The 13247-nt window shown below is 43.4% G+C and overlaps 2 protein-coding genes across 2 annotated transcripts in view; one reads left to right on the forward strand and one right to left on the reverse strand.

The window, feature by feature from the left end:
- The window catches only part of ETFA (electron transfer flavoprotein subunit alpha), a 31612-nt gene extending 20743 nt beyond the window's left edge, over positions 1–10869 (forward strand). Inside the window, exons 10-12 of the mRNA XM_074837488.1 lie at positions 6140–6205; positions 9786–9866; positions 10767–10869. Coding sequence (XP_074693589.1) covers positions 6140–6205; positions 9786–9866; positions 10767–10805 — 186 coding nt within the window. The 3' untranslated portion in view covers positions 10806–10869. The remainder of the gene's footprint in view (positions 1–6139; positions 6206–9785; positions 9867–10766) is intronic.
- TMEM266 (transmembrane protein 266) overlaps positions 9198–13247 on the reverse strand; it is a 64975-nt gene continuing 60925 nt past the window's right edge. The window contains exon 12 of the mRNA XM_074837485.1: positions 9198–12025. Coding sequence (XP_074693586.1) covers positions 11445–12025 — 581 coding nt within the window. The 3' untranslated portion in view covers positions 9198–11444. The remainder of the gene's footprint in view (positions 12026–13247) is intronic.

The raw sequence follows: 13247 nt of genomic DNA on the forward strand, positions 1-13247 counted from the left end.
AAGCTTTGATTTCATACCAGGAGGTCTCTCTGGGTGTAATGGATTGCAGGAATTTCAAAAGGGAGGCAGATTTACAACTGTCAGGAACCTGACAGTAATAGTGAGGGAAAAAGAGGCACGTTCAAGTGAGATGTTGGTTCAGTTGAAAGGCACGAAAGCCATGGAAGAACAGAAACAAGGTGTTAGGTAGAAAACGCAGGAGTGGGGTGAAATTAGGAACAGGAAAAGGAAAGCTGAATGGCAAGGAAGCATTTCCTGGCACAAGAAACACATGAAGGAGCAGAAGGATCTTCAGAGCAGTGGAGTTCCTGTTGCTCCACTTCTTTTACAGGAGGATGGGATGCTTTCTGAGCTTGTATATGCCCCAGGATGTTGCTAGGCAGTCCCTTTCACTGCAGTGAGTGGCTCTGGCACTTAGTAGTCATCTTCTTGCTTTGGGAGTAGCAGGAAGGGAGAAAGGCAGTATCACATTATTCCTATATTTTGTATTTCTTTGTATGTGATGGCAAAGCGAACTTCACCTAGTCTTGGTTTTGTTTTCTCTAAAATGCACGAATGAGTCATGGTTTCATTGCATAATAAGTGGATACTAACTCTTCTTCAGTGTTACTTCCCACCGCTTTCTTAAGGATCATTTGCTTGCTTAGGTTAGCGTATCTGGTAGGTTTTGCTTCCCTTCACTTTGCTGTGGGGAAGTGTTGGGAAAGTGAAACAAGGCGTGTTTTATTCTGGTATCTCTGTTCATTTTTGTTCTCTGGTTCTTACCTAAAATTATGAACAACAGAATGAACTACTTCCCTTAGCTTCATGAGAGGTGTCACTCCTGTCATCTTGATTGTTCTCACTTTAGAAGTGTTCTACTCCTTGCTTATTGATAAGATCTTCGTTACTTCCTAATTTGTTACACATACAAGAGGGCATTGAGATACTAAAGTTTGTCATTCAAACACATGGTACATTACTTAATTTCTCCTAACTTCAGCTAGCTTCTTTGTAGGAATGTGTTATTTGTACATTACATTTGTGGGTTTTATTAACAGACCAGCAGGTACACTTTTCATTGTATAAATGGTTCAGGCTTTTAGGTAGCTAGCAGATGGGAGTAGCATTGGGAAAACTGACCGTGCTTGGGAAATTGGTTTCGGAATATCTCCTCTGATAATTCACTATTGTTGAAAAGTAGCTTTATAGTGGCAAACTTTAGAGAGCTGTTTGTATGCAGCTGGGACTGAATTTACAGAGTACCTTTCTCTGACTTGCTAAAAAGCTAAGGATTGACAACCCCTTTCATCCTGCATTATCCAGTGTAGCTTTTAACTCCAAGAAAACTATGTTCACAAATTGATGCTCTGCTCCTTTGGGGTTGGTGCAGAAACATTAAATTGTACTAAAATATTCATATGTAAGTGCATTTAGCTGAAAGCAATTGATGTGCTTTTCCCTAGAGAGAGGAAAAAAAATTGCTGTATGGCCCTGCACTCCAGCAGACACCCTAACCACGCTTAAGAGTAATTACATAGCTTGGCTGATCAAAGGTTCTTAAAGTGAAAAAGAACTGTGGTTGGGATATAGTTTAGTAATGTGCTTCTTGAACGGAACATATTCAACTGCATCAAAGTAGTACATGCTGGATAATTGTTTGATATACAGTGTAATATATATGAACTAGCGTCAAGCCAGCAAATATTTTATTGGGTTAATAGCTTGTAATTGGAAGGAGTTTCTTGTATGAAGCAATTTTCATTACAAAGATTTCTTTCTAATTTCATTGTCCTTTCACTCTTGCAAAGCAAATAAAATATCCGAGCTGCCTTTAAAAAGAGTATGTGTGCCAGAGAGGTTTATTAAACTAGCCTGTTTAAAAGCATACCACTGGTAGGATGATAAATTGATGTACACTGAAGGTTTTCAGCGTAATTCAAAAATTGACATAAAAATCAATAGTAGCTGACGGCATGCTTGTAAAGTAACTACCTCATCTTGTGTTGCACCTGTGGATGCACAGTAGTCTCTTATAGCAGCAGTTGCAACTAAAAACTGTTCTTGTGGTTCTCGTAAGCAAATGTACCTTAACTGCCCCAGGGCAGCCTAAGGCATTTTTAAATATTCTCATAGGTAAAGATGAAGTAATATTATATGCCACAGATTATTCTATAAGTAATTGAAAGAGTCAGTATGCACAGGAAAATAACTGCATTGGTATATTGGTAATTGTAATCATCTACGTATAGCACTCTTGTGACATTTATCCAAATGGCATGTAACTGGCTACATGGATTCTGGAGCCAGTTGTACGTGGTCTCATGGACTTGATGCTAATATGTAAGTTGGGTACATTTAAAACAGAAATAGGACTTTAGGAGATGTCTGAGGGGGATTTTTTCATTTTAATGATTAGCGTACAATGACTCTCTCTACAAGGCATACCATGGTCATGTTTGCTGAAAAAACAGTACAAGGCTAGGTTAATACTCTGAAAAGCAAATGATAAGTTGGATTCTTGATTCGGAATCTTGCCTTTGAATAGGATAAATCTGGGACTTGGGAATTCTGTTGCTTTTTAGGGTTGTTGTGATGCAAATCTGTGCTTACAAACGTTGAGGTCTCTCTCAGGGTCCTGGCTCCTTGTGGGATATTGTCTTGTGGGATATTGTGTGGCAGGACCAATTAAAACATTCTTGGCCTTTGTGCCGGTTTGCTGGCAGAATCAGCTCTGGCTGCTGCTGTAGCCCTTATGAGAAGCCTGATGGGAAGCTCCCACCTTCACACATTCCCATTGCTGACATACCAAGCCCTTTCTGCAAAAGTGCATCTTTAATTTAAGTACTTCCTGATTGTGCCTCCCTGCCCTCTGCTTTGTATGCTCTTAAGCTCTTCGGTTTGTTCAGCTCCCCGTGCTGCACGGTGCTCTTTCTTACTGTGAGCTCTCTTCTCTGGTGTCCCTTCCCCTGTGTTGATGTCCACTGTCCACTTCATAAAAAATAAAGATTTGTGGCGTGGCTGTCACATATGTCCAGTAATTATTTCCTGTGTGAAATTAGGATTCTGTGAGGCAAGACAATTAATTGTCTAAACTGACACCCTGCCCTTATACCACCAAAACTTTTGCTTTCCTTGACTTGCTTTTGGGACTTTAGTGCAGTGAGCCCCTTGGTCCAGAATCTGTGTGCTGTTTTGTTACACCGTTCTCATGTGGTACAGCGCTGGCAGCAGCCCTTCAGTGAAAACCTGCCTGTGCACAAGCACCAGGGAGTTGAAACGCCACTCCGTGTCCTGGACTTCGATGTAAGTGCCTGTAATTGTAGGCTGTGGATCAGCCACCCCACAGCAGTAATTAGAGCAGCTTCCAGGGATCCAAAAAGCGGGAACTTGAAGTTGGTGTAAAGCCATCTTAGTTAACACCTGAGAGGTGCGATCCAGACTCTGATTCATGCTGTTTTGTGCCTTGGCGTGGTTCTCCTGCGTAGATGAGCTCTGAAGAGCTGAGATCTCCTTCCAGACCTTAACGTGCTCTCTGCTGCCATGGCAGGCACGTCGCATAACGCAGTTGGAAGCGACGCTGCTCTGTGGTACCCATCTGCTTTCTGTTTTCCTCCCTCACTTCATAGTGCTTGGGGCTACAGTCCTGACTTGGAACTCTTGAACCCTGACACAGTAGAAATGATAGGGCTCAGTAAAAGGCACGATAGAAGTTAATGATTTTGGGGAAAACATCAAAACAAGGGTACTAGCCTGAAAATAACTTAGAGATCCAAATTTCTGAGTCTTTTATGACCTCTCTGGATGACCAGTTGAATTCTCTCCTTGGAGAGCACTGAACAATCTTGAATCTTTATCATTCAGACCTTGTGGGTCCTTTGTGGCCCCCCTACTAAATTGTAGAATAGATTTGAACTAATATTTTAGCAGGCAAATCTATTTTACAGTATGGAACTAATGATAAGACACATGCTGTCCTGTGTTCTTTGTATGAAAACATTACTGAAGTGATCTACTGTGTTACAGCCTACTGAATGGAACTACCTTAGCCAGAGAGCCAAAAGTGCATAACCTAGAAGGGCATGGCTTGGATGCATAATAAAGGCTTTTTAGACAAGCCTGGTGATTTACAAATGTACTTTTAATGAAACATCCTTGTCTTTTCCTAGATATTTTAATAGGCTATATACATAGGCATCTGGCTCTTAATAGAATATATACATAGGCATCTGGCTCCTGGTTAGCTGGATTCTTTCCAAAGTCTGAACTTCACAAAGTTAAACAGACTGATAAGAGTATCTGGTAGTCTAGATGACTGGCACTTAATGAATTGCTCTAAAAAAAATCAAATTACAGTAATGTGTTTTTAAAAAGAGCTTCTATTAAAGACTATATGATGTTAGAATAATTTCTCCTGTAACATCTGGGTTTTTTATTTGCTATAATTAAAATACTGCATTCTAACCATGAGTTCTTATATGGACAATATTATATTACATTGCAGCTGTGGTAAAAATGGATTGACCTCCAGTAGTAATCTACTCAGTAAAAAGCTATTTAGGCTAAGAAATTTCTGAGTGTCTTCAACAGCTGTGTGTTTTTGTGGAAATACAGACTAGATTCTGTGTTTCAATTTCAAAGCAAGCCTTTTTAATAGGAAATACTTTGTTCCTGCTCTGTTTTCCCTCCCCTTCAATTTTTACAGGGGAGTGCTTTTGCAGAAAAGTGTAGAAAAGCTTCATAAATCTTATTTATCTATTCCTATTCAAAAAACAGTGTAATAGGTGAAATCTGTAGCTGCAGAAACATCAGAAAGCAATCATCTTTTTTTTCTTTAATTGATATAATGACTATCAGGCCTGTACAGAAAAAGCAGTCTGCATGGTGTCCGTATTTGAACACCTTCATTTGCCAGCCTCTTCTGTAGGTCTGTGCCTGTTCCACAGCTGTGCTTTGTTCTGTCATGTTAAAAGCCACTTAACTGTAATGCACATCTTCAGTTGCACACGGGTATGATTTGTTGACCCTCTTACCCTCCCTGGCCCCCCAAATAATTTCTTGAATTAGATTTGTATGTTCTTAAATATGGACTAACCTTGGTATTGTTAAGAGAAATTCTGTTAGTATTCGAGGTTGCATCGTTTCTAAGCATGCATAAATACTACCTTTTAATTGGTTTTGACAGGTGATCCCCTAACCAGTTTTTCATGTTACAGTTTCCTCTTAGTGAATGAGTTGGTGAAAAGTACTGCCTTTGTTTTTCTTCTGTAAAATTAGGTAGCTAAACAGTACAGGTTTGACTGCTACTTGGACTTGTGGTGGGAAAACTGGCACGGAGCTGAAAATATACTTGGTTTTGGATAGATTATAGTCTGGATGATTTTCAGCCTGAGGGAAAAAAAATACTTTTCTGTTGTGAATTAAACCCCTCGATATAGATCTATTTGCCTATAAATTTTCATCTATTTTGACTGTAAGTCTCTTTGGAGATGCTAGATTGTAAGCCCCAAAATGTAAAGATCTACTGCATGTTGGTGCCTACCTGGGAAGCACTTCTTTACTCTCCTGTGAGGGAGTCCATACTGAACGGGGCAAGAAAAGCTTGAGGGCATCTGAGCATTGAGGGGAGGGGTAAAGAATAGAAACTATCACTACAAGTGTATATGCACTAGCCCACTTCAGTATCTGAAATGTTTTATCCTGCCATATAGGAAACTTTTAAAAGGTTTAAACACCTGAATTTCAGCTTGTTTAAAGGATCCTAGAGGCTTCAAACAAAAAAGCTTAGGTTTTCTCTTTAGGCAACTGCATTACCCATTTGTTGGTTATCTTGCTTAATATTTGTGTTGGGAGTCTCCAGGGTCATGAGTAACGTTGACTGCCCTGTCCTCTAGCTGAGCAGTGTCTTATGTTTGATGTAGATCTTTTTTTTTTTTTTCTCTTCTCATCTGTCTTTGCCAGATGCTCCTTTGGGATTCTCCTTTTACAGTTACATTGCGTCCCCAAGTGGGGAAGGGAACCAATCATCAGCTGCCTTTAATATTGAAAACTACTGTAATGTGAAAACTACTGCATGTAATTGATTTTGAGTAAGGTTTGTGAGAGCTGACTGAAACTGTGTCATGGGTACCAAAAATGTCTCATTTTTGTTTTCTTCTAGGAACTTTATATTGCCGTGGGAATATCTGGAGCAATCCAACACTTGGCTGGGATGAAAGACAGCAAGGTATATAAAGATGGATGTGCTAGAAGAGATTTTTGAGGAAGGAGAGGAGTTGACTTCCTTGCTTTTATAGCAGTACTTTAGCCAGCCTTCCAATTTTTTTTAACGTTAAAATTGCCAGTTTGTCTGCTTCTTTAAAACATGCTAGCCCTCTAAGCCTTGCTGAGAGAAGGTATTGTGGCAAAACATCTTAACACAGTAGAAAAACCGTTGCTCTACAACCCAAAGTGGCAAGTGGAAGCAGCTAATTGACTTTGTTTATTTAAAAAAAACCAAACCCACATATGCCTGAATTCTATACAATAGTTCCATTTGCGTTTATTTCAGAGTATGACATACTAATTCATGCATAACAATGTGCAATTTGAATTATGAACTTACTATTCCATAAAGTAAAAGATGTCTCTGACATTCCTGCATTTAGCCATTCAAATGGAAACCTATTCTAAAACGGCAGTAAAATTTAAAAGGTTTAACTCATTAGTTGCCAAAGCAAATAATCCAAAATTGGAACTGCGTTTGGTCCACGGTGCGGTGTTTGCAAAGAGGAACAGAGTTACCTGCTGAATCATACTATCAAATGACAAACATCAAGAACTGTAGGTTGTCCTGCCTCCCCGCAAGTAATTTTAGAAAAAGGATATATATTTCTTTTCTACTTCCAAGGAATGAACGTATTATGATTTCTGGCAGAAACCAAACCCAGAACTTTGAATAGCTTACAAAATTGAGGAACAGGTTTGCAAAACTTTACAGGCAGATCCTTGTGTTTAACCAGTGACAGACTAGTGAGTGTATGTGACTGGTCACTGTCCTCACAAGCCAGCCTGTGTGCTAGGATGATCTGTGCTTTCTTACAATTTAGTTCTTTTGCAAATTTTATTTAATTTTTTTTTTTTTTTTTTTTTTTTTAGAAAACATGTAAGCTGGGTTTGGGATACAGCACCGTTTTGGGGCCTCAGCCTTCTAAAATCAGGGACTCAAGTGGTGTTAGCATTAGTTTACACAGTGGAGAAAAACCAACCAAAATTAGAAATTAAGGGTGAGTGATGGGCAGGGATATGAAGGTCACTGCTGAGAAGAGCGAGTAATAGTATCTGTAGCAGTGTATTCTCACTGGGCTTAGTGGAGCGGCGTTGCCGCAGTCTCTTCTAGTCACAGTGCAGCCCCAGGGGAGACAGCAGGGACAGCCAGGCGCGGGAGAGCCTGCGAGAGCAGCGCTCGTGTGGTGCTTCCCCGGCTCCCTCTGGGCTCTGCTAGTAGCTGATGGTCCACAGTGTCTTTGTTTCGAGACATTTAGTCTCCAGCTGTGCTTTTGGGTGAGGGAGAAGATGGGTGGGTGGAATTAGTATCAGCCATTGAGAACTGTGTATTTAAAGCTGCTTAAAACTTGATCTGACCGTGTTTGTATTTATCTCCTGCCTTATCTGAGTTAAGACTACCAGCAATACTGGGAGTCTATTACTTTAAGTACCAGAATTGCCTTTGATAAAAAAATATTGAGCAGCAATATTGTCCTGTACTGTAACAGCAAACTCTCTGGTTTTTGGCTTTTCCAATGCCATGTTTGATATTTTGAGATGTTCTTTTATAGACAATAAGGACATACAAAGTTTGCCGATATGAGCTGCATACTTAACAGTTACATTTCTCCTTTATATCTTAGTTTTTTATAGTGTAAACAAATGTATTGTAAAATTCAGTTTTATTTATTTGTGTTTGAAGTGTGTTCTGCTTTACTTTTAGCCAAAGCATATGGGTGTTGCAGTTACTGAAAAGATCCAATTTTTGCAAACGTGAAGAATTATGCAGCCATGGGAACTCTCTGGAGTGTCCCCTGTCTTCCCTCAGCACTGTGAATTACCTGGCATTGTGAACTTGTATACTTCAGGATACGTTTTCCAAAGGAGTCAGATGCTTTCTACAAAGCGAAATGTATAATTTATTTGTCCTTTTACAGCAAGGTAGAAAATGCAGCTTTTGAGGCGACCGGGAGAATTGTTGCTTTCATTCCTTATTTTTAATTGCCTCATGAGGTGGTTACAGGATCTTTTCTTCCTAAGAGATTTAACCTGCAACGTTCCGTTGCAAAGAAGGTGATGCTTTTGCTTCTTGCCACGGGAAGTCTGATTTAGTGATGAGGTAGAGGACTAGATCTTACTAAGAAGTTACTTCAGCTAATGGAGACAGAGGAAGGATGAGACTGGCAAACTAAAGCTTAAGACAGTTTTGCAAGCAACTGGTGTTCATTATTTCTGGGATAAGGACAGAGCCAGCAGCCTCCAAGGTGTCCCTAACTGCTGGCCTCAGCTGGCGCTCAGCATTAGCCCGTGGCCTCATGCCCCTGTGAATGGTTCTGCAAAGCGTGGTAAGGCCTCAGAGTACAGTTAAAGTCTTTATTGAGCTAACAGCCTCGGATATCACAAGCCTGGGTTTTGCACTGTTGAACTGTCAGTGGAGGCTTGCATTTGCAAATAGGGTAACAAATAAAAACAGTCAAACTTGGGGAAAAATGTTTCAGGGGAAGCATTACTGGAATACTTGCAGGTCTTTGCTTAGGAGCTGGCAAGAGGGCAGCAGCAGCGCTCTGCTGTAGGGACTTCCTTCTCACATATATGATGTGGTCATTCTGTATAGTGAATCACAGGATGCAAATGACCTGTGAAGAAAAAAATATTTCTGTGGGCCTAAAAATGCAGGATTTGAAAACTTTTGAGTTACTGCCACTAGGTGTATACTAGTGAGCCATTAATTTTGTTGGACAAGTACACTCAGTGGAGGGAGTGAAAGAGACGTGAGCTGTGGCTCCCTGGGAAGGGCAGGTACGTGTATCACATAGCTGTTGGGTTAGAGCTGGCCTGAGGAGTCCTGTTATCCCGAATCAGCACTCACAGTGGCAGCAGAGGGGGGCAGGCACTATCAGAGTGCTGCTGTTTGGACCCCTGCTTGGTGTAAGGCCTGTTTTAGGAGCTGTTGTCTTTTTTTTTTCCCATCCTTTATGGAGTGCTCCCTATCCTGTTGGAGATTTGATGTGGACACCCATGCTTATTTTGCTGGCTGCTAGGACAGACAGTTACAGAATGATCTACCTGTAGGGCAGAGTTTAAACCAAGACATTTTCTGGACTGTTGTGTTGGGATTTTGATCGTTTGTGTTTTTCTACTGTGTGACAAACTAAATGATATGTCCCATAGTAAGTAGGTACAGAGGCCTTTAGGTATGGCTTTATTGTATTTATTTTGAATGCTGCTCTGCATTATTTCTGTAACAGTATGGCTTAGATCTTGCAGATAATCCTTTGTAGCAATTTTTTTTCTAGGCTCTTTTCAACAGGGGAGGATAGCCCCGATGTATGCAGTGAGCAGGGAAGGCAGTTTTGGGGTGGTGTTGCCTTTGTTTTTGTTTGGTTGGTTTTGAGGTGGAAAGAAAAAAATGTTTGTTAAATCCTGCAATCCATATCTTGTGCTTCCAGGGGCTTGGGGAGAATTTAGCCCATGGTTCTTGGGTGAGGCCTGTCACTGTAATCCAGCCCTAGACGTTAATCAATATCTATCTTCACATGGTGCTTTACTGTTGCTTGCAGACCATTGTTGCTATTAACAAGGATCCAGAAGCTCCAATTTTCCAAGTGGCAGACTACGGCCTGGTGGCTGACTTATTTCAGGTGAGGCTAAACTTGGAGATGTGCTGGGTAGCTGTTTCAGAGATCTAATGAGAGCTTAGATGATGTAATCTAGGAAGTGTTAAAGACATCTGTGTGAGGGTGTTCGCTTTGGGTTGTTTTGTTAAAGAATTTGCTTTATGATTTCATTATTTTCATGCTCAAAATTCAGTCCCTGCAAGTAGAAGCTGTCAGGTGTGTTGGGGAGGGGCGGGTGTCACAGGCAGCTTGACTCTGTTTCCTGAACCATTCTGAGAAATAACTGCACGTAGGTGCTTACAGGTATTTTTAAGAAGTTTCATAAAGTATGAAAGTTCAGAGGTGGCAGGAGGCATTCTGATTTTTGCCTGGGCTTGCTGCCTTCCAGACGCCCCTGAGGGACTCACTGGCAGTTCTCTCCGGGAGGACGGTGCTGTGAGCCAGCCCCTGTCCTGGCGCCTGCAGCTCGTGTGTGCGAGCGCCTGTGCGCCGGCCGCACGTGTGACGGGCAGGAGCCTGTCGTGGCTCTGCAGAGAGGCGTGGGCAGAAACTCTGCCAGCACTTAATGCCATTCCTGAACTAATGCCCGCTGGCTCAGCGGTGAGCACGGGCCTTTCCGTAAGCCAGAGACAAAGTCACATTCTGAAGAAACACCATGTAGACAATTTCCTTAATAAATTTTGTACGAATGCATTATTTCCACCTAATGGAAATGTAACGCTCTTAAATAATTAAGAGGCTTTATTCAGCAGGAGAGAAGTGGGGAGTGCTGTGAGCTGGGGTGACCCACAGCCCCTGGAGTGGTGTGCTTGGGCATGAGGGGTGGGAGGGCAGGGAGTGCAATTGGGGGGTGGGGTGCTGCACAGTGAGAGTTTGGGGGGGTCAGAGGGAGAGCATGTGCTACCCCAGCACTGGTGTTCGCAGGCGGTGCCAGAGATGACGGAGCTGCTGAAGAAGAAGTGAGCGATGGTGATGGACCCTGCACTGCAGTTGGAATGAGGGCAAATAAAGGACTGTACTGGAAAAAGGTGGGGGTCACTGTGGTGTTGGGTTTTTTTGGTGGGCAATGGGATGGCACATAATGTGGGGGGTGGGATGGGTGGAAGGATGGGAAGGGGACGAAAGAGGGATAGAAGGCAGAAAGCCACATATGTCTGTCAGTGTTTATTCCCATCCTCAGGCCCCTCCCAGCCGCTCAGCCCCTGGTAGGGTGAGGGTGGGGGGCCAGGCTGGGCCCAAGCTGTCCTGCAGCTCTGCCCTGCCCTGGGCACCATGAGGCTGTGCCAGCCCTGGTCTGTGATGCTCCCAGGCACCCTCAGGCTGGCCCCAGGACAGGGCCACAGTCTGTCTGTCCCCCTGCGCAGGGCGAGTCCATGGTGGCCTAAGACTGCCGGAAGGTCCGTTGTGCCCCAGAGGCCGTGGCAGCAGGCCCAGTGCTGGTGCCCCCCAGGCGCTGGCAGGCAGAGATGGTGCTGGCTCAGTCGGCCCCAGGCTGGCGGCCATTGCAGGAGCTGGCACAGGGTGCCTCCAGCACTGCCACCGTGCCTGCGGCAGCCTTGTCACCCGGCCCAGCGAGCGTGTCCCTGTTCCCCCAGGCTGTCCCTAGGCTTCGGGAACCCTGCCCAGCCGGGGCTCGGGGGGCCCCAGCGCCCCATACTTCTCGTCAATCACAGGGGCAGCCTGGGGGCAGTCGATGAGCGGCTTGAGCTGGAAGACGTCGAGACTCTCCTGGTTCCTGCGGTTGTAGACGCTGAGCCGGTGCCCCAGGTCAGGGCTGGCCCCCACAGAGCCCGCAGGGCTGGGCAGCTTCAGGTTGACAGGATCCAGCCCCTTCTGCGCCAGGCAGGCCTCTTCCGACAGGGAGGAGAGCAGCTCCTGCACCGCTGCCTGGGCCGCTCGCTGCCGCGCGGGCACAGGGCTGGCCCCAGCCTCTGCTGCTGCCTCGCAGGCCGTGCTGCAGTCCGGCGAGGAGCCCAGCGTCCGGCTGCTCTCGCTGCAGGCCTGGGTGCCCGAGCTGGCGGTGGAACGCGAGGCGCTGCCTGACGTGGTGCTGGCAGAGGTCCCCGTGCTGCCCAGGCGCAGCGGCACCTCCACGGTGAAGAGGTCGGAGGAGACGTTGGGGCGATGGACATCGATGGCAGCAGTGGTGACCACACAGATGGCGGCCTCGGGGCCACCGCTGTCTGCAGGGAAGAGAGCAGAGAGAGGCTGCTGAAAGCCCGGCCGGGGGGCCCTGACCCTGACACCCCCTGTACAGCTGCTGAGGGACCCTCCTCACGCATGTGTAAAATAGCTGTGTACGCCAGCCCCCCTTTATTTATCTCACCTTTTGTATATACATCTTTATGGAGAGATACAGCTCTCATTACATATTCTCTAACTTTACACACCCCCCCCTTTTATAAATATGTATACTGTCTGTTTATGGAAAGAGAGAAAGACTGTACATAAAGTGATAGATAAATCTAGCTCTACACAAACACATTCCCTGCACACCCCCACACCCTTTATTTATATACCTTTTAAAATACATATATATATATATCTCCCCATGTCTAGATACACACATCTTTTATATATCCATGTATATAATGAGGGTGTATAGAGAGGGCTATTAATATAAATAGTATTGCACACATCTATATATTACATATATGTACACACATGGAGCTCCACATATTATACATTAATACTGATATACAGACACAAAGACATTCAAGACAGACACACTATAGTACACAGTCCCCATCTTTAAATACATATAATTACTGATCATCAAAGGGCATACACTCACACATCCCTGGGCTATATAAATATGTGTGTGTATGTATCAGGAATGGATACAGAGGGAGGAATATACATACACTTACACATGTACACCCCCTCTTTAGTTACAGAGCATAGCTTTTATTTATAATAACATATATAGAGGGATACACAACTATAAATAATACCATATACCTCTATGTATGTATGTGTGTGTCTATACACAGTCTCCCACACCCCCCCATTTTAGATACACATGATCTTTATACATAGATTTATCTATATATACAGGTCCCATATCTAATACATTATACCTATATATGTACTACACACACACATAGTCCCCCCCTTTAAATAACTATCTTTACACATTCTCTCACACACACCTATGCTTACCTTTATATATAAATAGTTATGTATTGCTCACTCTCTGTGTATATACATGGGGAATGTATATAATAGGATATACATAGATAATACATCAAACCTATATATGAACACACCCCTTTATTTATACCGCTTTGAGATTATACACACACACGTATAGATACACACCTTTTATAGCTCTCCTAGTATATGACGGGAATTATATAAAGGGATATATATCTACATATAATACCTATATATGTACACATGCAC

Source organism: Strix aluco, chromosome 12 (assembly GCF_031877795.1).
Source record: "Strix aluco isolate bStrAlu1 chromosome 12, bStrAlu1.hap1, whole genome shotgun sequence".
In the NCBI taxonomy this organism is placed as follows: Eukaryota; Metazoa; Chordata; class Aves; order Strigiformes; family Strigidae; genus Strix; species Strix aluco.